The 25,213-nt window shown below is 43.2% G+C and overlaps 1 protein-coding gene across 1 annotated transcript in view; it reads left to right on the top strand.

Annotated features, from left to right (window-relative positions):
- Positions 1-25,213, top strand: part of LOC311100424 (receptor-type tyrosine-protein phosphatase N2-like) — a gene marked incomplete at both ends in the record, with an annotated part of 320,583 nt that overhangs the window by 132,823 nt on the left and 162,547 nt on the right. The window contains one exon of the mRNA XM_084141339.1: positions 20,440-20,519. Coding sequence (XP_083997465.1) covers positions 20,440-20,519 — 80 coding nt within the window. The remainder of the gene's footprint in view (positions 1-20,439; positions 20,520-25,213) is intronic.

The following is a 25,213-nucleotide window of genomic DNA, read 5'->3' as shown; positions in this document are numbered from 1 at the left end:
GGATCTCCTTAGACCACTTAGACCACTGCGCCACTCGGAAGGCCTTGACTGTAGGCAATGTGATTTAAAACCATCCACAACTAATTTTTTTAAGAAGCTAATGTTCCTCTGTCGCCAAATCATGCTTTAGTAGCCTATTTTGAATGATTTATTTATGTATAGACAAGAGTAGGCTAATTAGGCTATATAATTTTGGCTATTTAATTCAACATACTTTAGGGAAAGCTTCCCCTAGCCTTATGGACACGCCACCTATGGATTTGACTATTAGAGGTTTAATGTTTCTTTAAAAAAAAATCCCCCTAAAGGAATAGTTCCACCATATTAAAACAAGAGTTCAGTTCACATAACATGGTTGACCTTAAAATTAAATAAATAATAATCACATTAAATAAATAATGATCTTCAGAAATGACTTTGTCAAAGCAACAAAATAACTAGGGCTTTACAATGATGGTGAACATGGAGCAATATTGGGGTTAAGTGGGTTAAAACCTTCCTAGAAGTCACAGAGGGTGCACAGAGGGCAGTGGCGATTTTAGCATGTAAATCTTGGTGGGGCAAATACCCCCATAAATATTGTTGATGATGCATGCCAGCAAAGCCACTACACAACACAACACTAAACAATACATGAATTGCACTATAATGGTGACAAACAGTGCCCACAAACTGTTAGGGCCTAGATAAAGCTGTCCCAACACCTTTCGACGTCTACACCTGGCTATCATCGGAGCCTTGTAATAATAATAAGCCATTTAGCAGACGCTTTTATCCAAAGCGACTTACAGTCATGTGTGCATACATTTTTACATATGGGTGGTCCCGGGGATCGAACCCACTACCATGGCGTTACAAGCGCCATGCTCTACCAATTGAGCTACAGAGGACCACTTGTCTGGCAGCGAAACAGTTCATTCAGCCTCATTTACTGCCTTTAAAAAAAACATAGCTGATATGGCTGACTTACTCAAACAAATGTGGTTTCTACTGATAATTGAGATGTACAAACTATGGCATAAGGGGACGACGAGCGGATAAGAGGCAATCCGAAATTTCGATTAAGACATGAATTAGCGAGCTAGGATGTACATAGTCAATATAACTATTTGTTCAGCACTTTTGAAATGTACAGCGACAGAATTCAGAACATGGGCTGTTCTTACAGTATTCTCCCTGTTCACCAAGTCAGAACCATATAATAAATAAAGGGAGCATATAAGCAGACAATGAAAGCTCTTACAATATTCAATGATTACAGTTCTCTAAAACAGGCTATAGGCTACATGTGCACCACCAAGTCAGAACAGTAGGCTAAATTATGAGGGGAAAATTTACCAAATTATTAGGGTGAGGCACATGTGCTACTAACATACATTTAGTATTACTTTCTTAGCTACAGTATACATATCTCCCTGGCATATTACATCATGAACAGGAAGGTGTCGCAGCGATGAAGACGTCAGTGATCTCCAGGTCGGAGCTCTAGAAAGTGGCCCTTGTTCCCAACTTGCAATTCTGAGTTGGATGACCGTTCAAAATGTATTTTCCCAGTCGGAGCTCGTTTTTTTTCAGAGTTTCCAGTTGTCTTGAAGTCTGAGATTTCCCAGTTCCCTAGTTTCCAGTTTGAGCGCGGCAGAAGTTATGCTGGATTGACAGCATGGCTAATGTTGAATGTTTATCCTTTTAAGCTTGGAAAAGAGACCCTTAAACCCAGACTTGGACCACACACCCACTCCACTGAATAGCAGCGTAGTGATTGCTTTGCAATGCAGGTAGCCACTGATTCCTTCCAAACCATTCATTGTTGAATTTGCGATTTCCAACTTGTTGTGTAATGTTTATGGCCAATGGCCGATGAGCTCCGATACTTTTTATCTATAATTTCTCTTCATTATTTCTCTTCATATGACAAGGATTGAAAAGGATTTGCCAGTATATTGTCGACTTGATTCATGACGATGACTGCTAGCTTGCTAGCTAAGATTTTGAAAGTATGATGTTGACATGATCAGTCCAATCAAAGCTACTGTAGATATAACGTGATTTGAAGTCATTTTATCTGTGGCCAATGACCTTGAGCCTTCTTGGATAGGCACTTCTAATGTAACTCTATGGCAGCACCCAAGGGGCTTGAATTTTCGAGCTCTACCCGTAGATTTTGCAGTGACATAATGTCCCGATGAGTGACAGAATACTGAGCCAATCACGGCGCAACTAGAGAACATTACCAACCCCTACGCGCCGTATTTTCCGCTGGCTGCCCCACCACCACAGAAAGCACTGAGCTAGGCTGAAACACCTGCATTTTGGAGCTGCCTTACTCAAGAAAAAAACTTCCCCACCTGCCCTGAATGACGGGTCGCCACTAACAGAGGTACATGTCAAAATAATGCATTTTGGCTCTTTAGATAGTCTTTATTCATATTTATTGAATTCTCCATGTGGTCAGAATGTCTATGTTAAAGGGCACTTCATTTAATATAACAGGATTTTAATATTAAATATTGGTTCACAATTTCTACTTTAAATATCAAAGGGATGCAAAAGGAACCCATTTGGGAAGCAGCCTCAGGCTTCTCTCTCTGTATGTGTGCAGGATGAGATTGAATTACATTTTAGTCATTTAGCAGACGCTCTTATCCAGAGCGACTTACATGAGCAATTAGGGTTAAGTGCCTTGCTTAAGGGCACATCAACAGATTTTTCACCTAGTTGGCTCGGGGATTAGAACCAGCGACCTTTCGGTTACTGGCACAACGCTCTTACCCACTAAGCTACCTGCCGCCCTAGATAAAATAGATACTACATAGAACAGGATACGAGACGTATAAAAACTAGGTGGTTTAGCTTTGCGGTGCACGTTTTGGATGGATTTCAGATTGTACATTCGGTACTGTTATGTAAAAAGTATAAACAGCACTTTTCTTTGCCTATGGTGATGACGTATGGGTTTTTACTGATCATAGACACTAGAGGGAGTGACCTCCTGAGACACTGATTGAGGTACGCTGAGAGGAACTGAACCCGGTGAACTGATGGACACACACACAAACACAAACACAAACACAAACACACACACCAATGCATGCACGAGCACGAACACACATGCGCAGATACGCAGACAGGCAGACAGGTGGTCACACACGTACACAAAGACACACACAGTCACACACTTCCCCCAACTAAGCTAATATGAGCACTGAGCTTATAAGCCCCATTCGATTACACAGAACACCAGCTGAGTTTGGTAGATAAACTTATTCAACTCAATCACCCTAGAGTAGTGGTTTTTCCAGAGTGTATTTAGACAATTTTTAAGGAAGAAAAACACAACTGTTTCATTTGAGATGCATCAAGATTCCTGGCCTACCGTTGGCACCAAGGAGAATGTTGGAGTGATTGTGGAAATATAGACCTTTGAGAGAGCAAACAGAGCTCAGTTAAAGGCATTAAAGGAAACATGTTTCTCTTTGAGAAGAGAAGGTAACAGTGAGGAACGTTGCTCACTCAATGCTCATTCAAAGCTGCGTCCATGGGTGTGTCCCCTATTCCTTATATAGTGAAGTAGTGCACCTACTAGGGATTAGGGTGCCGTTTGAGATTCAACCTATGCCTCCCATGGCGGCTGTGACGGATGGTTCTCTCTCAGGCGGGGTTACTATGGGCTGGCAGTGTAATGATGGATCTTCTCCCAGCTCATACAAAGAGGCTAGAAGTAACTAGACTTCCCAGGCCAAACTCAACGGGTGAAAAATTACTTGACATGCGTCGCAAATGGCACCCTATTCCCTATGTAGTGCACTACTTTTGAACAGGGCCCATGGGGTAATTTCACCTGACAATGCCCCTTCACACCTCACACTTCGGACATTCTGGAATTCAGACATTTCCCCTCAACTACTGCTCCAACACAATGTTTGGTTGTGTCTTATCCACCATTTTTGTATTGGGCAGTAGGGCTGGGAGACATTTTTTTATTGTGATACTTTTTTTTGCAATACTTTTTAGATTCAATGGCTTGTGAATTGTAATATTGTAATCAGGAAAGAATATATATTCCTGGCATCATTTAAAAGACCTAAGTACCATAGTATTTCAAATGTAATGCAATACAACAACCTCCTGGCCTGTGGCTAAGATGTAGAAGTATGTGTCTCCATCACACCACCATTCAATTCTATAGAAGAACTAGATACATTTTTTTTTACAAATTGCTGTTGGCTTTCTGCCTATTGGTCTCAGAGAAGGATTTTTATCTGATGGTCTGTAGCTCGGAATGAGGCTATGCTTCTGCAGACATATATTTTTAAAATTACTTTATACCTTTTTTTTTTACTGTCACTGGAGGGAGTTTCTTCATCATGTCCAGTCTGGTTAGTTTTTATTTTGGCCATAATGATATTAGTTAACAGGCGCAACCCCCCACCCCTCCCCCCGGTCCGTTGGTTGTGCCTGTTTTTCCCAGTCTGTCCTGTACGGAGCTCGCACCTAGTATCCAAACATGCATGAGAGGCGGTCACAGGTCAATTCGAGTGTATAGCTAGCTACATAGCTATTTTACATATCAACACCACTCCACAGCAGCATAATGTGACTTGCTAAATTGCTGATTTACATCAGCAATATTCGGTCTGGTTGGCTGATAGATAGGCCTACGCACAGCAGAGAGAGACAGAGAGAGAGGAGTGGCTGCATCAACAACCCTCAGACTCAACTCCATTCCTTTTTCAGCTGGGATTTGCACGTCAGGGCAGCAACAACCCAGGTAGTCAAGCTAGCCATCATATAGTCACACACAAGCCACTTGCCAGCCAGCCATACTGTATATCATGAATATTAAATAGTGTATGATCATCATCATGTTTATGAAGATAAATTATTTGCGTACACAATACACATTCTAATTCTGTTAAGCAAAGCAATGAATGTAATAGATCAGGGCCTCGTTTCCCATTGGTAGAACCTTCCTACGATGTATCTTTAGTAGCCAAGGTGTTTCCCAGAGCCTTCGTAGTGTTAAAATCATCGTTAGAACTGTCATATGATGTAAACTACATGACCAAAAGTATGTGGACACCTGCTCGTCGAACATCTCATTCCAAAATCATGGCCATTAAGATGGAGTTGGTCCCCCCTTTGCTGCTATAACAGCCTCGACTCTTCTTGGAAGGTTTTCCACTAGATGGTGGAACATTGCTGTGGGGACTTGCTTCCATTCAGTCACTAGAGCATTAGTGAGGTCGGGCACTGATGTTGGGCGATTAGGCCTGGCTCGCAGTCGGTGTTCCAATTCATCACAAAGGTGTTCGATGGAGTTGAGGTCAGGGCTCTGTGCAGGCCATGCTGAAACAGGAAAGGGCCTTCCCCAAACTGTTGCCACAAATTTGGAAGCACAGAATCGTCTAGAATGTCATTGTATGCTGTAGTGTTAAGATTTCCCTTCACTGGAACTAAGGAACCTAGCCCGAACCATGAAAAGCCCCAGACCATTATTCCTCCTCCACCAAACTTTACAGTTGGCACTATGCATTGGGGCAGGTAGCGTTTTCCTGGCATCCGCCAAACCCAGATTCGTCTGTCGGACTGCCAGATGGTAAAGAGTGGTTCATCACTCCAGAGAACGCGTTTCCACTGCTCCAGAGTCCAATGGCGGCAAGCTTTACACCACTCCAGCCGACGCTTGCGCATGGTGATCTTAGGTTTGTGTGCGGCTGCTCGGCCATGGAGACCCATTTTATGAAGCTCCCGATGAACAGTTCTTGTGCTGACGTTGCTTCCAGAGGCAGTTTGGAACTCAGTAGTGAGTGGTGCAACCGAGAACAGATGATTTTTACGCACTAAACGCTTCAGGACTCGACGGTCCCGTTCTGTGAGCTTGTGTGGCCTACCACTTCGCAGTTGAGCCGTTGTTACTCCTAAACGTTTCCACTACACAATAACAGCACTTACAGTCTAGCAGGGCAGAAATTTTACGAACTGACTTGTTGGAAAGGTGGCATCCTATGACGGTGCCACATTGAAAGTCACTGAGCTCTTCAGTAAGGCCGTTCTACTACCAATGTTTGTCTCTGGAGATTGCATGGCTGTGTGCTCGATTTTATACACTTATCAATAACGGGTGTGGCTGAAATAGCAAAATCCACTAATTTGAAGGGGTGTCCACATACTTTTGTATCACAGGAGGTTGGTGGCAGCTTAATTGGGGAGAACGGGCTCGTGTTAATGACTGGAGCGGAATAGTGGAATGGTATCAAATACATCAAACACATGGTTTCCAGGTGTTTGATTCCATTCCATTTGCTCCATTCCGCCTATTATTATGAGCCTTTCTCCCCTCAGCAGACTCCTGTGTTTTGTATATTTAGTGTATCTTTAGTAGCCAAGGTGTTTCCCAGAGCCTTTGTTAGTAACGTGACTCGTAAAATCCTTTGCACATCGTAGAGCAGCCAAATTGCAGACTGTAACAAATTGCTGTACATTTACAGCAAAATATTTACAGTTAGCTACTGTAATTCTATATTACAGTACAGTACTGTAAAGAGCAATGCACTATGGGGGCTCAATGGCATGCCGTTACACTGCTGTAAAATTGTGCGAAACCATTTTACAGTAAAGTACTGTATTACATGTTTTGCTGTTTATTTACAGCAGCATACTGTGAATTATGGTGCATTTTGGGAAAATGTTGTGGGCTGAGAAAGACTCTGGCTCATTGACATATTTTGAGGTGTGCCTTGTAAGAGGCTATATTTGTTGCACCCGTTAGTGAGAATACTGTACCCCACAGACTATAGTACCAAACAGTTAAAAAAAACATCTAAATATCTTATCCTGTAAATCTACAGTAATTTATTGGCCACTGTACTTCCAGTCATTTACTGTAATTCAGTACCAGACTGTATTTTTGAAGTGCTATAAACCTTTTGAACACTAGTGGGTGCATGATATTGTTTCTGTCTCATTAACATATTTTGAGGCGTGATCTGTAAGAGGCTATACTTGTTGCACCCATTAGTGAGAGTGCTGTACCAATTTAACTGAAATGTGGTAGTAGTTCTCTAACAATGTGAAGTGTATAGGGGACAGATCAGAGTGGCAGCAAGTTTAAACCTTTAATGGATGAGTGTTTAGCCATGTCCTCTTGATCTGTTTTGCCCTGTAGTCACTGCCATCTTAGAAAAAAACTATCTCAGACTGGGAAAAATCGATTTGAACGGTCATCCCACTCGGAATTCCAACTCAGGTATTCGGGCCTCTTTCTAGAGCTCCAACTTTCCGACTGACGTCATGATTTGACCTCGTATTTTTCAGAGTTCCCAGTTGTCTTGAAAGCACCATAAGGCTGCTACAAGTGCAAGTGATATAACACACCAAATATTCATTGGTATGCTGTAATGTATAATTGCATATGTTAGCAATTGCTGTTAATGTATTACAATACAATTTAACAATAAAGTACTGTATGGCTATTTTGCTGTATATTTACTGCAGTGTTCTGTAAATTATGGTGCATTGTGGAAAAAAGTTGTGGGAGGTTAAGAATCGTTAACATATTTGTTGCACCTGTTAGTGAGAATGCTGTACCAATTGAACTGATATGTGGTAGTAGTGCCCTAACAATTGAATGTATATAGGGGACAGATCAGCGTGGCAGCAAGTCTTAGGTGGTGTCTACACTTGACACGTACAGTACATGCGGCTTCTGCTATCAGAATACGAAGCTCGCACTGAAAAGACAGGTCTAGACGCACAAAAGTCGCTTTGTGGTCTGATTGTGTTCAAATCTGTCTGACCACTTCAGGAGGTGGTCAGGGATGCATTGTGTGTGGATGTCTCCTCAGTCTGGAACCAATCAGGCTACTGAAACCGCATACACTGGGCAACACCATTAGCACTCCTCCCACAAGTCTCCAGAAAACTTGTGTTTTGGGACCAAGAGGCACCTTTTCATTGTAACGTTGGAGGAAATACGTTCCTAGCGTGTGTGGAACGTGTTTGCTGTTTCATAAACGCTAGCCAGCTAGCTAATATTTAGAAAACTATATTTTGTTTGGCTAGAGTTATGCTAACTCGTTTGCAATCCCTTTAACGTTGCCTGCTAGCTTGCTGGGTAGCTACAGTACAGAGGTTACCTGGCTACTTAGCCAACTGATGGAGTTGTTGTTATGTTATTATCATATTTTGCCTATTCCACCATTTGTAGAATGCATACTGGCATTTGAATATAGCGCGGGAATGGACATAATGTGGACATGGTGGACACATGTAAATATAGACGCATGATCAGAACTACATTATCAGAATACAAAAGCTGCATGAACTGTCAAGTCTAGACACGGCCTTAATTACTGGTTGAGTGGTTTGCCTAGTCCTTTTAGTCTGTTTTGCCCTGTAATCACGGCCAGCTTGGAAGCCTTTGTGTAGGCCTCTAGAAGTGCAAGTGGTATAAAACACCAACTATTCATAAATATGCTGTCAAATACAAATACCAAGCAGCCAATTTGCTTGCAACAATCGCATGTAATTACAGTAAATACTGTAAAATATTACAATTACAGTAGCATTTACTTTCTTACTGTATAGTAGGCACATTTTACAGTATTGTACTGAATCATAGTGATGTTACGTTTGATACTGGAGGCTTGCTTCGAAATCGCTAAGCAGCTAACTTCGAAGCAGTGCGCCGATGCGTGTATCACTTTATCAGAAGTACGTCATCAATGACGTCCGAAGCCTTGTTTGATCATGTGCTTTTTCAAACCGTGTGTTGCAAACATAGCCGCGGGAAGTAGGGTTGCTGAGGGTGCTGCAGCACCCCCTGAAAAATCAGAATAAAAAATAAATATGAAACCCCCTAGAGTCGATGTCCGTGCCCAGAGGAAATTTAATTAGCATAATACAAAAATCCCCTTAAAAATCTGTCAGTTTAAGCTAGAGATATCTTAATTCACTGCATCCGCCGATGTTGCACTTTTGCATCTGCGGTGAAAGGTGACAGAGCCAGAGCGGTGTTTGTCAGACCATGAGACATCCCGAAAATCTGTCTTCTCACAAAATTGTCTGTAGCGTCCGGACAATACAGATGAGACTATCACGAACACGATGGTGTTCTCCATTTTGCTCTACGACCCCCACAAGCGTTGTGGGACTCGACGGTACAGCCAATCTGCCAACTTCTGTCTGTAGCATCCGAACAGTTTGGGCTACACACTAATATGACCCCTCTGTGGAAAGGTGAAACTTGTTTTGCTCTAGGATGCCCACAGGCCTCACAAGACTTTAGACATTTTAAATATTACATCTACAGTTGAAGTCGGAGGTTTACATACACCTTAGCCAAATTCATTTAAACTCAGTTTTTCACAATTCCTGACATTTAATCCTAGTAAAAATTCCCTGTCTTAGGTCAGTTAGGATCACCACTTTATTTTAAGAATGTGAAATGTCAGAATAATAGTAGAGAGAATGATTTATTTCAGCTTTTATTTCTTTCATCACATTCCCAGTGGGTCAGACGTTTACATACACTCAATTAGTATTTGGAAGCATTGCCTTTAAATTGTTTAACTTGGGTCAAATGTTTTGGGTAGCCTTCCACAAGCCTCCCACAATAATTTGGGTGAATTTTGGCCCATTCCTCCTGACAGAGCTGGTGTAACTGAGTCAGGTTTGTTGGCCTCCTTGCTCGCACACGCTTTTTCAGTTCTGCCCACACATTTTCTATTGGATTGAGGTCAGGGCTTTGTGATGGCCACTCCAATACTTTGACTTTGTTGTCCTTAAGCCATTTTGCCACAACTTTGGAAGTATGCTTGTGGTCATTGTCCATTTGGAAGACCCATTTGCGACCAAGCTTTAACATCCTGACTGATGTCTTGAGATGTTGCTTCAATATATCCACATAATTTTCCTTCCTCATGATGCCATCTATTTTGTGAAGTGCACCAGGCCCTCCTGCAGCAAAGCACCCCCACAGCATGATGCTTCCACCCCAGTGCTTCACGGTTGGGATGGTGTTCTTCGGCTTGCAAGCGTCCCCCTTTTTCATCCAAACATAACAATGGTCATTATGGCCAAACAATTCTATTTTTGTTTCATCAGACCAGAGGACATTTCTCAAAAAAGTACGATCTTTGTCCCCATGTGCAGTTGCAAACCGTAATCTGGCTTTTTATGGCAGTTTTGGAGCAGTGGCTTCTTCCTTGCTGAGTGGCCTTTCAGGCTATGTCGATATAGGACTTGTTTTACTGTGGATGTAGATACTTTTGTACCTGTTTCCTCCAGCATCTTCACAAGGTCCTTTGCTGTTGTTCTGGGATTGATTTTCACTTTTCGCACCAAAGTACGTTAATCTCTAGGAGACAGAATGCTTCTCCTTCCTGAGCGGTATGGCGGCTGCGTGGTCCCATGGTGTTTATAATTGCGTACTATTGTTTGTACAGATGAACGTGGTACCTTCAGGTGTTTAGAAATTGCTCCCAAGGATGAACCAGACTTGTGGAGGTCTAAAGAAAGAGGTCTTGGCTGATTTCTTTTGATTTTCCCATGATGTCAAGCATAGAGGCACTGAGTTTGAAGGTAGGCCTTGAAATACATCCACAGGTACACCTCCAATTGACTCAAATTATGTAAATTAGCCTATCAGAAGCTTCTAAAGCCATGACATAATTTTCTGGAATTTTCCAAGCTGTTTAAAGGCACCGTCAACATAGTGTATGTAAACTTTGACCCACTGGAATTGTGATACAGTGGATTATAAATGAAATAATCTGTAAACAATTGTTGAAAAAATTACTTGTATCATGAACAAAGTAGATGTCCTAACCGACTTGCCAAAACTACAGTTCGTTAACAAGAAATGTGTGGAGTTTTTGAAAAATGAGTTTGAATGACTCCAACCTAAGTGTATGTAAACATCCGACATCAAGTATTCAGACCCTTTACTCAGTACTTTGTTGAAGCACCTTTGGCAGCGATTACAGCCTCGAGTCCTCTTGGCTATGATGCTTGGCACACCTGTATTTGGGGAGTTTCTCCCATTCTTCTCTGCAGATCCTCTCAAGCTCTTTCAGGTTGGATGGGGAGTGTCGCTGCACAGCTATTTTAAGGTCTCTTCAGAGATGTTAGATCGGGTTCAAGTCCAGGCTCTGGCTGGGTCCCGAAGCAACTCCTGCGTTGTCTTGGCTGTGTGCTTAGGGTCGTTGTCCTGCTGGAAGGTGAACCTTCGCTCCAGTCTGAGGTCCTGAGCGCTCTGGAGCAGGTTTTCATCAAGGATCTCTCTGTACTTTGCTCCGTTCATCTTTCCCTCAATCCTGACTAGGATTATAGTTTCTGAGGTGGAAGTTGGGAGAGTTATATTTGGGTGTTTCAGTGAAACGTAAGTGAGGGAGGCCCTGCTCTCTCGCTTTCCCAGATGTTTAGTTCATTTCATTCCGATCTCCTTTGCATTATTGTAGCCATTTTCTGTAGCCTGTCAACTATGCCTCTGTCTATCCCTGTTCTCTCCTCTCCGCACAGGCTATACAAACGCCTCACACCACGTGACTGCTGCCTCTCTAACCTGGTGGTCCCTGCACGCACGACCCACGTGGAGTTCCAGGTCTCCGGCAGCCTCTGGAACTGCCGTTCTGCGGCCAACAAGGCAGAGTTCATCTCAGCCTATGCTACCCTCCAGTTATTCGACTTCTTGGCGCTGACGGAAACATGGATTACCACTGAAAACACTGCTACTCCTACTGCTCTCTCCTCATCTGACCACGTGTTCTCGCATACCCCGAGAGCATCTGGTCAGCGGGGTGGTGGCACAGGAATCCTCTTCTCTCCCAAGTGGACATTCTCTCTTTTTCCCCTGACCCATCTGTCTATCTCCTCATTGGAATTCCTTGTTGTCACAGTCACTAGCCCATTCAAGCTTAACATCCTTGTCATTTATCGCCCTCCAGGTTCCCTTGGAGAGTTCATCAATGAGCTTGACGCCTTGATAAGTTCCTTTCCTGTTGATGGCTCACCCCTCACAGTTCTGGGTGACTTCAACCTCCCTACGTCTACCTTTGACTCATTTCTCTCTGCCTCCTTCTTTCCACTCCTCTCTTCTTTTGACCTCACCCTCTCACCGTCCCCCCCTACTCACAAGGCAGGCAATATGCTTGACCTCATCTTTACTAGATGCTGTTCTTCTACTAATCTCACTGCAACTCCCCTCCAAGTCTCCGACCACTACTTTGTATCCTTTTCTCTCTCGCTCTCCTCCAACACTACTCACTCTGCCCCTACTCAGATGGTAATGCGCCGTCGCAACCTTCGCTCTCTCTCTCCCGCTACTCTCTCCTCTTCCATCCTATCATCTCTTCCCTCTGCTCAATCCTTCTCCCTCCAATCTCCTGATTCTGCATCCTCAACCCTCCTTTCCTCCCTTTCTGCATCCTTTGACTCTCTATGTCCCCTATCCTCGCGGCCGGCTCGGTCCTCCCCTCCTGCTCAGTGGCTTGACGACTCATTGCGAGCTCACAGAACAGGGCTCCGGGCAGCCGAGCGGAAATGGAGGAAAACTAGACTCCCTGCGGACCTGGCATCTTTTCACTCCCTCCTCTCTACATTTTCTTCATCTGTTTCTGCTGCTAAAGCCACTTTCTACCACTCTAAATTCCAAGTATCTGCCTCTAACCCTAGGAAGCTCTTTGCCACCTTCTCCTCCCTGCTGAATCCTCCTCCCCCTTCCCCCCTCCTCCCTCTCTGTGGATGACTTCGTCAACCATTTTGAAAAGAAGGTTGACGACATCCGATCCTCGTTTGTTAAGTCAAATGACACTGCTGGTCCTGCTCACACTGCCCTACTCTATGCTTTGATTTCTTTCTCCCCTCTCTCTCCAGATGAAATCTTGCGACTTGTGACGGCTGGCCGCCCAACAACCTGCCCGCTTGACCCTATCCCCTCCTCTCTTCTCCAGACCATCTCCGGTGACCTTCTCCCTTACCTCACCTCGCTCATCAACTCATCCTTGACCGCTGGCTATGTCCCTTCCGTCTTCAAGAGAGCGAGAGTTGCACCCCTTCTCAAAAAACCAACACTCGATCCCTCTGATGTCAACAACTACAGACCAGTATCCCTTCTTTCTTTTCTCTCCAAAACTCTTGAGCGTGCCGTCTTTAGCCAACTCTCTTGCTATCTCTCTCAGAATGACCTTCTTGATCCAAACCAGTCAGGTTTCAAGACTGGTCATTCAACTGAGACTGCTCTTCTCTGTGTCACGGAGGCTCTCCGCACTACTAAAGCTAACTCTCTCTCCTCTGCTCTTGTCTTTCTAGACCTGTCTGCTGCCTTTGATACTGTGAACCATCAGATCCTCCTCTCCACCCTCTCCGAGTTGGGCATCTCCGGCGCGGCTCACTCTTGTATTGCGTCCTACCTGACCGGTCGCTCCTACCAAGTGGCGTGGCGAGAATCTGTCTCCGCACCACGTGCTCTCACCACTGGTGTCCCCCAGGGCTCAGTTCTAGGCCCTCTCCTATTCTCGCTATACACCAAGTCACTTGGCTCTGTCATATCCTCACATGGCCTCTCCTATCATTGCTACGCAGACGACACACAACTAATCTTCTCCTTTCCCCCTTCTTATAACCAGGTGGCGAATCGCATCTCTGCATGTCTGGCAGACATATCAGTGTGGATGACAGATCACCACCTCAAGCTGAACCTCGGCAAGACAGAGCTGCTCTTCCTCCCGGGGAAGGACTGCCCGTTCCATGATCTCGCTATCACGGTTGACAACTCCGTTGTGTCCTCCTCCCAGAGTGCGAAGAGCCTTGGCGTGACCCTGGACAACACCCTGTCGTTCTCCGCTAACATCAAGGCGGTGACCCGATCCTGTAGGTTCATGCTCTACAACATTCGGAGAGTACGACCCTGCCTTACACAGGAAGCGGCACAGGTCCTAATCCAGGCACTTGTCATCTCCTGTCTGGATTACTGCAACTCGCTGTTGGCTGGGCTCCCTGCCTGTGCCATTAAACCCCTACAACTCATCCAGAATGCCACAGCCCGTCTGGTGTTCAACCTTCCCAAGTTCTCTCACGTCACCCCGCTCCTCCGCACACTCCACTGGCTTCCAGTTGAAGCTCGCATCTGCTACAAGACCATGGTGCTTGCCTACGGAGCTGTGAGGGAAACGACACCTCCGTACCTTCAGGCTCTGATCAGTCCCTACACCCAAACGAGGGCATTGCGTTCATCCACCTCTGGCCTGCTGGCCCCCCTACCTCTGCGGAAGCACAGTTCCCGCTCAGCCCAGTCAAAACTGTTCGCTGCTCTGGCACCCCAATGGTGGAACAAGCTCCCTCACGACGCCAGGACAGCGGAGTCACTCACCACCTTCCGGAGACACTTGAAACCCCACCTCTTTAAGGAATACCTGGGATAGGATAAAGTAATCCTTCTACCCCCCCTTACCCCACCCCAAAGAAAGAAAAAAAAAACATATTGTAAAGTGGTTATCCCACTGGCTATAAGGTGAATGCACCGATTTGTAAGTTGCTCTGGATAAGAGCGTCTGCTAAATGACGTAAATGTAAATTTAAAATGTAGTCTCCCAGTCCCTGCCGCTGAAAAACATCCCGACAGCATGATGCTGCCACAACCATGCTTCACCGTAGGGATGGTGCCAGGTTTCCTCCAGACGTGACGCTTGGCATTCAGGTCAAAGAGTTCAATGTTGGTTTCATCAGACCAGAGAATCTTGTTTCTCATGGTCTGAGTCCTTTAGGTACCTTTTGGCAGACTCCAAGCGGGCTGTCATGTGCCTTTTACTGAGGAGAGGCTTCTGTCTGGCCACTCTACCATAAAGGACTGATTGGTGGAGTGCTGCAGAGATGGTTGTCCTTCTGGAAGGTTCTCCCATCTCCACAGAGGAACTGTGGACCGCTGTCAGAGTGACCATCGGGTTCTTGGTCACCTCCCTGACCAAGGCCCTCCCACCTCCGATTGCTCAGTTTGGCCCAGCGGCCAGCTCTAGGAAGAGTCTTGGTGGTTCCAATCTTCTTCCATTTAAGAATGATGGAGGCCACTGTGTTCTTGTTGACCGTCAATGCTGCAGAAATGTTTTGGTACCCTTCCCCAGAGCTGTGCCACAACACAATCCTGTCTCAGAGCTCTACGGACAATTCCTTCGACCTCATGGCTTGATTTTTGCTCGGACATGCACTGTCAACTGTGGGACATTATATAGACAGGTGTGTGCCTTTCCAAATCATGTGGACTCCAATCAATTTGTAGAAACATCTCAAGGATGATCAATGGAAACAGGATGCACCTGAGCCTCAATTTTGAGTCTCATAGCAAGGGGTCTGAATACTTATGCAAGTAAGGTATTTCATTTTTAATAAATGTGTAAACATTTGCTTTTTCATTATGGGGTATTGTGTGTAGATTGATGAGGGGAAAAAAACATGTAATCCATTTTAGAATAAGGCTGTAACATAAGAAAATGTGGAAAAAGTTGAGTGTACTCAATACTTTCCGAATGCACTGTAAAACTAGCTGGCTAGAAGGATGAAGTTAGAAGCTAACGTTGATCGGAGCCTGACCTCAGGAGGAGCAGTTGACTTAAGCTAGCTATAGTCAAAAGGTGAGCTACTTTAAGTTCTCATAACAAAAGGCCTTTTATTTACAGAAGGTAGTGAGCCAGACAGTGGTGAGTCAGGCTGCAATGAAGGAGGCAAAGGAGATACAAGGAGAGAGGATCCATTGAAGCAAGGTTAGTAGTACAGTGGTTCCCAAACTTGGGGTCCGGGACCCATGTGGGGTCCCCTGAAATTTAAATAGGGTCCCCTGAGAGAATCTTTAATCTTATTAAACACATTAATAACTTGTTTCTCTATAAATGGGTATAGAATACAACATTTTAGAATCAACTAAGTGCCTTTAGACTGTCAGAATTCACTTTCATGTCTTAATTTCAAAGATTTTACTGAGTTACAGTTCATATAAGGAAATCAGTCAACATCAACAGTACTGACTTACCACTCATGTGTGTAGTAAATAAATATTGAAACACATATTATTGAGTAGAACTTGTAAGGTAAGTTAGTTGGTATTTTTCATGAGGTTGTGGCGATATCCTGCCATCTGGTGGCGACTAGAAACAATTGCATAATAGGAGCTATTAAAAATGGATGGTCAATCGACCTTAGTTTAATGTAGTGACTGTAAGTTACTCTGGACAAGAGTGTCGCTAAATTAACTAAATGTCTCCGCCATCAAACTATTTGTATTTTGATCAAATTTGGCCTTGTTTGTGGGCGGAGCTCATTTTTATTTTACCTTTATTTAACTAGGTAAGTCAGTTAAGAACAAATACTTATTTACAATGACGGCCTACACCGGCCGACGCTGGGCCAATTGTGCGCCGCCCTATGTGACTCCCCGGTTATGATACAGCCTGGAATCGAACCAGGGAGTCTGTAGTGACACCTCAAGCACTGAGATGCAGCGCCTTAGACCGCTCAGTAGAGTAATATGCTGTAAATCTGTGTTTCAGTAAAGGTCCTGTAAATCTACAGTAATTTACTGGCTTCTGTGCTGCCAGTATTTTACTGTGAATTTACAGTAACCTACTGGCTACTGTTCTGCCAGTAATTCACTGTAAAAATTACAGGACATTTATTACAGTGTATAGTAATATAGGGTATAGTAATGGTAGGCTACAGTATTTCTCACAATCTTCTATTCATTTGCTCTCATTACTGGTTTATTTTGGGGTAGTGTAGAGCAGCAGCTATATCCCTGAAGTGACCTTCAACCTCCCTGCTCCTCAATACTTCTTCCACTGGATCAAAGTTTCAGCCAGGTAGGATACATAGTGGCAACAAATGGAGTTGGGTTGGATATAGCAATGGTAGGCTACAGTATTTCTCTCAATCTTCTATTTTAACTGGAATTGTGTTGGTCATTGTTAAATAGTGCATTATTTATTCCAGTTCAAAATAGTTCTGCAAAATACTTTACCCATCAGAGTTTTATATAATTGTATTAATATTTTGTTATTGTTATTAGTAAAGTGAATAAGACTTAAGCATTTGAGACTAAGGGTGTCATTTAATTTGCCATTAAAGAGCGACTGCCCCTAAAAAGCAACTATTCCCTTTGAAAACGGCCTATGTGGCATTGATATGAGTCAGAAACATTTATTCTAGTGTCAAAATTGACTATAAAGTGTAAATAGGATAACATAAAGTCAGTCTCGTCTAAAACGGAGTTTGGAACCTCAGGGCGTAACTACGAGTATATGAAGGTTGGGTTTGGATTATAATTATGTCAGCAAATAATGCCCCCTTTTTCCAAGCTCCACATGCAAATCGCCTCTCCGCCCACTTCGCTTTCCTTCATTGAATGGGCCTCCATTGTTTCATCGCCCCCAATTCGTTCAAAGGATCACAGCCCTTATACTGATTGACCATGCCTCCACAGCCAAAGTTCTATGGTTTGCATGCCCTGCCAAAGGACCCTAGCTAGTATGCGGAATAGGTGCTTGGAGTTCGTCGGTTCCCATGTCTGCACCAGCAACACTAGCTTGGTGTGCAACGACCGGTGGTGGTGAGTATAGCCAGAGACACTGGAATATAATGACCTCTCTGGTATAACTTAGCTAACGACGTTAGATACATTTATTGCTGGTTTTCTAGGTAGCTATCTTTTAATAAAGCGAGGCAGGCTAGCTAACGTTAGCTAGCAAGGCAGGCTAGCTAATGTTTTAGCTAATGTTAGCGTAGCTAGCTAGCTACCTACCTCATTACAACTTAGTTAGGTCGTAGCTCCTACAAGTTTATTGTGTATTGTCTAGATACTGCTGGTTATGTAACATTCTCATTTGATAATGCTAGCTAGCTAATGTTAGCCTACATGTCGCATTTGCAAGTTAGTTTGTGGCTCATACAAGTTTATTCTGTATTGTTTAGGGCAAAACGAAATAATGGATGCAGTTATGGTGGTAGCTAACGTGTCTGAGTCTGACTAATACAGTGAACTAGGAGCAACAAACCGTAACGGCGTCACCGGCCTGAATCTAATCCAATCTGGAGCTACAGTCAGTCTACATCTGTAAAGCATAGAATTAGGGTTTCCACCAGTTACCACAGCCACAAAGTCAAAGTTGGCTATATCGTAAAATTTTAGCTTTTTGGTCTTAATTTAAGGTTAGGGTTAGACATAAGGTTAGCAGTGGGGTTAGGGTTAGGCATAAAATAAAATATAAGAAGATAAATAGTAGAGATCGGAGGGCTTTATGACTTTGTGGCTGTGGTGACGAACTAGAATTAGCTTGACCCGAGTTACTGCCCTGATGACACAGACGGCTTCATCAACAACGGTAATGTGTGTTATGTGAAAAGTTGTATAAAAAATACCTGTTTTGATAAACTAGTAGGTTAATTACCCAGCCAAGCAGATACAAGTAGTAGAGTCATTTTGGTTGTGAAGTGCATTATCAAAAAGCTTTGTCCTTTCTGTATAACAAAATGCAATTTACCACTTGGCTGTCTATTGACTTGTATCACCCTGTCACAGGCCCTCCCAGTCAACACCGCCTCATAAGATGAGGAAGTACATTGTTAATGCGGATTGCCTGCTGCAGTTGTTTGAGAGATGTCCAGTTTGCAGCCGAACCTGCAACATAGAGAAGACCAGCAAGGGGACCCTCAGCATCACGCAGACATGCCCTCGCTGTGAGCATTCCTATAAATGGAACCGGGAGGACATTTTAATTAGGTTGGTGACATTTGACCTGGTCAAAGGTCAAAACAGTTTCGAGTTTTGTCCCAATTCACCTTCATAACCTAGCCTGTTGGAACCAGCCTGATCACTGCATTTAACATTCTATTCACTTCACATATCATGATACCACCATGCTAATCATAACCACCATTGATAATGTAATCAGTGCTCCGTGTGTGTGTTTGTGTGTGACCCGACCAGTATCTTTGATGAGGGGCCAGGAGCTGATCTACACAGCCGTGCCCATCAATGGGGTGATGGCAAAGACCTTACCTCCAGCCTCACCTCTTGCCTGCTCACCAACGGTTGTCGATGGGTTGACCAGAATTAGGTAGGTTTAGTCTGACCTCTTCAAACTTCGACATATTATGTGTTTGTTTGTCAGATATCACATATCCTAACTGCCATTTGTAATTAAACATTGACTGTGTATGAATTCACAGATGCATCTATGGAACCAGCACTTGGAGACTTGCAAGATGATGTGATGGAGTCCAAACTGACAGACGGCTTGATACTGATGTCTCTAAAGATAGATCTGGCACTCGGCATAAACATTTTACCAGACACAACTTTTACTTGTATTGTCTTTTTCTGTTATTGAATTGAGGGAGAAACCCTGTGTATTCTGCACCAGGATCAAGGAACTCCTGTTGAATAAGGGACACCACAAAGGAAGGTATGATCACTCTGACATGTTTGCCAAGGTAGCCCCATTACCACCAGACAAAATGCCAATAGGCACAGTATCTGTATCGGCTGGTAATGACAATGAAAGGTGAAAGGTACACATATGGTATGATGTAAAAGGTTGTTTATTCTACATGGACCTGTTAATACATCTGAAAGTTATCAAAACACTGAGTTTAGAATATGTAAATAAATTCAGCAATTGCATTCTTCTCATATTACTCTGTAGGCTACTGACCTATTCAAAGCTTACTTGGCTGTAGTTATTGAACTCAACCTGCAGGAGGTTTGTATGTTGTGATTGAGTGGGGGGAAACAGCTGCGGGCAAGGTTCTGACAGATGGGTGTGTCTTGGTGGTGACAAGGACACACCCAAGAAACACACCCATCAAACCACACCCCCAAGCCAACTCATGTTTGGCTTCTGTCATGGCCGCCAGCATTTCTTGAGGAGCAAGCCAAAAAACGAGGCCAAATCAGCGGGTACAGTTCCTCTTTAAGATGTGGCCATCTATTGCTTTTATGTTACTAAACAATCAAAGTCATAATTTCTCAACAAGTCTATGACAGCGGTTGCTAAAACTTTTTTTGGGGGGTTCCCTTTTTTTATTTTGAGCACATGCCCCCCAAAAGATCTGTCCCTGGCCCTGGACAGACGGGTAGCCAGAGGTGAAAAGCAAACAAGGTTCTCAGCTGCAGTACGGTGCCACAGTTTCGTGTTTGGTGTTTTGTTCAAATTCAAACACAACGAGAAAACAACCCCCCTCCCTTCCATTGTCTCTGTCTGTGTTCATGTCTGCTATGAAAGGTGCGAGTTGATTTGAAGCTCGCTGGTTGCTGAAGCTCTCAGGGAGTCACTCTGTCTTTCTCTACTCTTCTCTATTCCTCTCTTTTACTCTTTTTCTACCTCGGTCTGTGGTTTAATGGAAGGGTATTGAGTTTGGGGTGCAGCTAACTTCATCTCTTTTTCTTCTATCTCTCAGAGTGCTGGGTCCAGCTATAACCTTCAGGGTGGGCACCAACCCTCACAATGTCAGCACTGCAGATCTGGCTCACGTTGCAGGTAGGACCATTCTCTCAGTTACACTAACCCATATCCCCCAAGACCCACCCACCATTATCATGACCGATATCCTGCTCATCATCATTTATTGGGTCTAACATTCAGGGAAGATATAGTAAAACTGATAGTCTCAGAGAAGTGTTGATAGTTGATTCACACACACACACACACGCACGTACACTGACAGACACACAACGCACGCACGCACACACACAATCAGACACACAGGGTCTGTGTGCTGTATCCATGCAGCACACAGACCCACACTGCAGGTAGTAATTATTAGCTAAATTTCTTACTCAACACATTTGGGACGTAGAGAGTGACTCTCAGACAAGCTAGTCTTCCCATAGCCAGATGTGGTCTGATAGAAAGGTGTCATGGTGAGAGGAAAAAAAAAAGGATTTGATATTTCAGTATGCACCGCTCCTGCACCGCAACGCAACGCTGGCATTGTCTGAACTTGGATCAACATGGGAGTGTGTCGCCCTTGCTTCGATTGGAATTGACTTTGGGAAGCAGAGAGCAACAGTCAATAACACCGGGGTTGGAACAACAACAGTAACAACACTAACACAAACCGCATGGAGCTTTTTTTAATGGGCTGAAATGTGCTGTTGTTCCATTGAGAGGAATTTGGCACCACTCTCCTCCTGTTGTATTATAGGGTGGTATATGGTGGTTTGTTTCTGTCCTATCCATTTACAGAGATGCTACAACAACAACACTACAAAAAGGTGCTAAGTAGAACCATACAGGGTTCTTCGGTTTGTCCCCATAGGGAAAAGCTTTTTGTGCTGGGTAGAACCCTTTGCAGAGGGTTATTCAAAGAACCCCCTATATATGGTTATACCTAGAACCCTCTAAGAAGGGTTCTACCAATAACCATTTCATAATCTAAAGGTTCTTCCTAGAACCGTCTATGAAGGGTTCTACCGAGAACCCTTTTTATATTTGGAGGGTTCTTCCTATGAACAGTTCCAACAGCCTTATTAGCCTATCAAATGTAATTATTTATAACAATACATTACATGTATAAGGCCTTTCTTTGAGGGCCGAGTTATACCCGAACACAGGGGTGTTAGGAATCTCCTGGTTTACAGGCCACATTATGTTGGCTTGCAAAGTGAATTGTAATACCTATCCAGCAAGAGTTAGGCTATCCAACAAGTGCCATTTCTTATCACCCGCAACCTGCATTCAGAATGACTGCCAGGGTAGGGAAGATTGAATACTGAGACTACCTCAATCATCTAAACTGGAACAACCATCTCAGTAATGTGTGAAATAAATCCAATTACTAACAAATTGGATTAGTTTAGAAAACGTTGTGTAGCATAAAATTTATCAACCAATCAATGCAAAAACACAGATATTACAGTAACACATGCTAGAGCATGCTGGGAAATATTATATATGGCTCTATGAAGAATCCTTCTTGCCTTCCAAAGACTTATCAAAGAGACCTTTCTTCCAAAAACACTTCTTAGGATGTTAAAGGTTCTAGGTAGAACCCTTTGCCTTACAAAAACCATTGTCTTCCAAAAAGGGTTCTTCTGATCAAAATGGTTCTTGGTAGAACCCTATCCCTCCACAAGCACCCTTTTGGAACCCTTTTTTCTAAGAGTGTAGGAAATTGGGAGAAGGGGTTTTTGGGGCTTGGGTTGTGATGTGATATGAGACATAAAGATGTCTGGAAGATGATGAAAATATGTCTGGAATGATTGGTGTTACATGGGAATCGAAGCTGGGATTGTGCAAGCACCAGAATAACAGTTATTCCACAGTTCTAGTGCTGTGGACCCCTATGGGTACGTCCATTGGTACTAGGTTGAGATACTTTCTGTGTGTGTGCGTGTGTGTCTGTGTCTATGTGGAGTGATTTGAGTGTTGATTAGGCATCGTGGGGGGAGACCTAATGACAGCAGCGAAATGTCAGACCAAATGTTAAGTCAACATTATCAGCAGCCTGACTGCTATTGATTAATTATGAATCCAGCAGACCAGAATACCAATGACTGACCGAGAGTTGCCTGTCAGGAGGAATACTTAGATATCCCCCTCACACTGTTTCAGTTGGGCAATGAATAGTACATGTATACATGTTAGATTTACCAGTGCAACAGGGAATCCATAGATTTACAGAGAAATCTATTACAATGTTTACACATTTCCCATAACATACAGTAGGATATAGTAGTATATAGCGATTAATATACGTAGAATAAGAAAAACATTCAGTTTGTATACCAAAGTCAAACACATAATTATATTATCCTGCATTATTATAAATTATTTTCCTGAATGTTTTACAAGTATAACACTCAAAGATCAAGGACAACTGTGGTACAGTTACCAATGTGATATGATAATTTTTCATGATTTCAAAGCCGTCTCTCGCCGGTACTTCAGAAGCAAAATGAAGATTCTCTGGGTTGAATGTAAAACAGAAACTGAATAACACTCTGCCTCCTGGGTAATCCTCGGTTATATTTGACCTCTGTGTGACAGTGCATGAACAACATGGCCGCCTGATGAACTCGTCACACACACCAGGCAAGTACACACACACACACACACACACACACACACACACACACATACACACTCGTCAAACCCTTGGGCTCATTGTGTGTTGAACCAGTCTATTTGTGTGTTGACCATTGACTGGTTTCCAGGTTTGTGGAAAATAAATGGAGGAATTGTAAGGTGTTTCTTTAGTTTAGCTCTATAGTGAGTATTTGTCTTGATAAAGCATTCTGTTGTCAATAGAAAGTCATTTTAGTGGAAAGAGTCAGAAGAGAAAAGGAACACATTGATTGGGATTGGAGAATAGGCCTGTGTCAAAGATAGCTCAATTTGAATGAATACATTTTTCCCATGGCTTTGTGAAGGTGTTAAACTTGCAACTGTGGCTCTATTCATGCAAATACATTTCTCCAACTTTACATTTTACGACATAATTCATTTACATTGAATAAGGTCTATCAGTACAACGTACACTCACTATGCAGTCGTGATAAAATGTTACATTTGACATGTAATATAATATGCCATTTAGCAGACGCTTTTATCCAAAGCGACTTACAGTCATGTGTGCATACATTTTTACGTATGGGTGGTCCCGGGGATCAAACCCACTACCCTGGCGTTACAAGCGCCATGCTCTACCAATTGAGCTACAGAGGTGAGTGAAGATGTCTGGGAGGTGTTTTGATATGTGTCTACTAGATATGTTTGATATGTGGGTTGTTCCACGAAATGGGTGCCTTTTGTGTGGAATAATTCCTAATTTCATGAACACCATGTGGCCCCATGCTCTACACCACATGAGGTGTAAAGGCCGATGATCACCTAAAACCTCAACCCTGTTATCGTCAACCCTGTTAGGCCCAATGTCAACTTTATTAGTTTGATATTAAATGTGAGTGTATTTGTACAAGGGATATTGGATCAATTAGAAAATGTTGGTTTTATCTCAAACATGTTTTTATACAAAACAAAACTATAAACGCAACAAGCAACAATTTCAACGATTTTACTGAGTTACAGTTCATAGAAGGAAATCAGTCAATTGAAATAAATTCATTAGGCCCTAATCTATGTGTTTCACATGAATTGGCAGGGGCGCAGCCATGGTGGGCTTGGGAGGGCATAGGTCCACCCACTTCGGAGCCAAGCCCACCCACTGTGGAGCCAGGCCCAGCCTATCAGAATGAGTTTTTCCCCACAAAAGGGCTTTATTACTGACAGAAATACTCCTCAGTTTCATCAGCTGTCCGGGTGGCTAGTCTCAGATGATCCAGCAGGTGAAGAAGCCGGATGTGGAGGTCCTGGGCTGGCGTGGTTACACGTGGTCTGTTGTGAGGCCGGTTGGACGTACTGCCAAATGATCTGAAATGACATTGGAGGTGGCTTATGGTAGAGAAATGAACATTCAATGGTGAACATTCCTGTAGTCAGCATGCCAATTGCACGCTCCTTCAAAACTTGAGACATCTGTGGCATTGTGTGACAAAACTGTGGCCTTTTATTGTCCCCAGCACAAGGTGCACCTGTGTAATGATCATCCTGTTTAATCAGCTTCTTGATATGCCACACTTGTCAGGTGGATAGATTATCTTGGCAAAGGATAAGTGATCACTAACAAGGATGTAAACAAATACAACATTTGAGAAAAATAAGCTTTTTGTGCATATGGAACATATCTGGGATCTTTTATTTCAGCTCATGAAACACTTTACATGTTGCGTTTATATATTTGTTCAGTATTAATTTTAATTAGGCAGTCACATAAATGTCCGTAACAGTGTTGACACACAGTGTGGTACAAGTGCAGATAACATGCTCTTAGTTCATAGGATTTTAATGCCTGAGATGGGAAAATTTGTTTTTCCGTAGGTTAAAAATATCCTCCATCCAATTGAATGTTGAAAGAAGAGATATTTTAAAGTTAATTTCTTAAAAGTTTGTGTTCCAAAAGGCACCCATTTCTTGGAACGACCCATATTTCATAGAAAAACCATAGGGAGAGAAAGGTCCCATTGAAAATCCTTCTTATAGGGAGAGATCCCATTGAAAGCATGGGCTGCATCCCAAATGGCACCCTATTCCCTATGTAGTGCACTACTAGTAGACAGATATAAAAAAAAAACACACAGATATATATCTTCACTCACATGTCAAATGTAACA

The sequence above is a fragment of the Coregonus lavaretus genome, assembly GCF_964263955.1.
Source record: "Coregonus lavaretus genome assembly, chromosome: 2".
NCBI lineage: Eukaryota > Metazoa > Chordata > Actinopteri > Salmoniformes > Salmonidae > Coregonus > Coregonus lavaretus.
The sequence above is the reverse complement of the archived record's forward strand: the minus strand, read 5'-3'. Positions and strand labels throughout refer to the sequence as shown.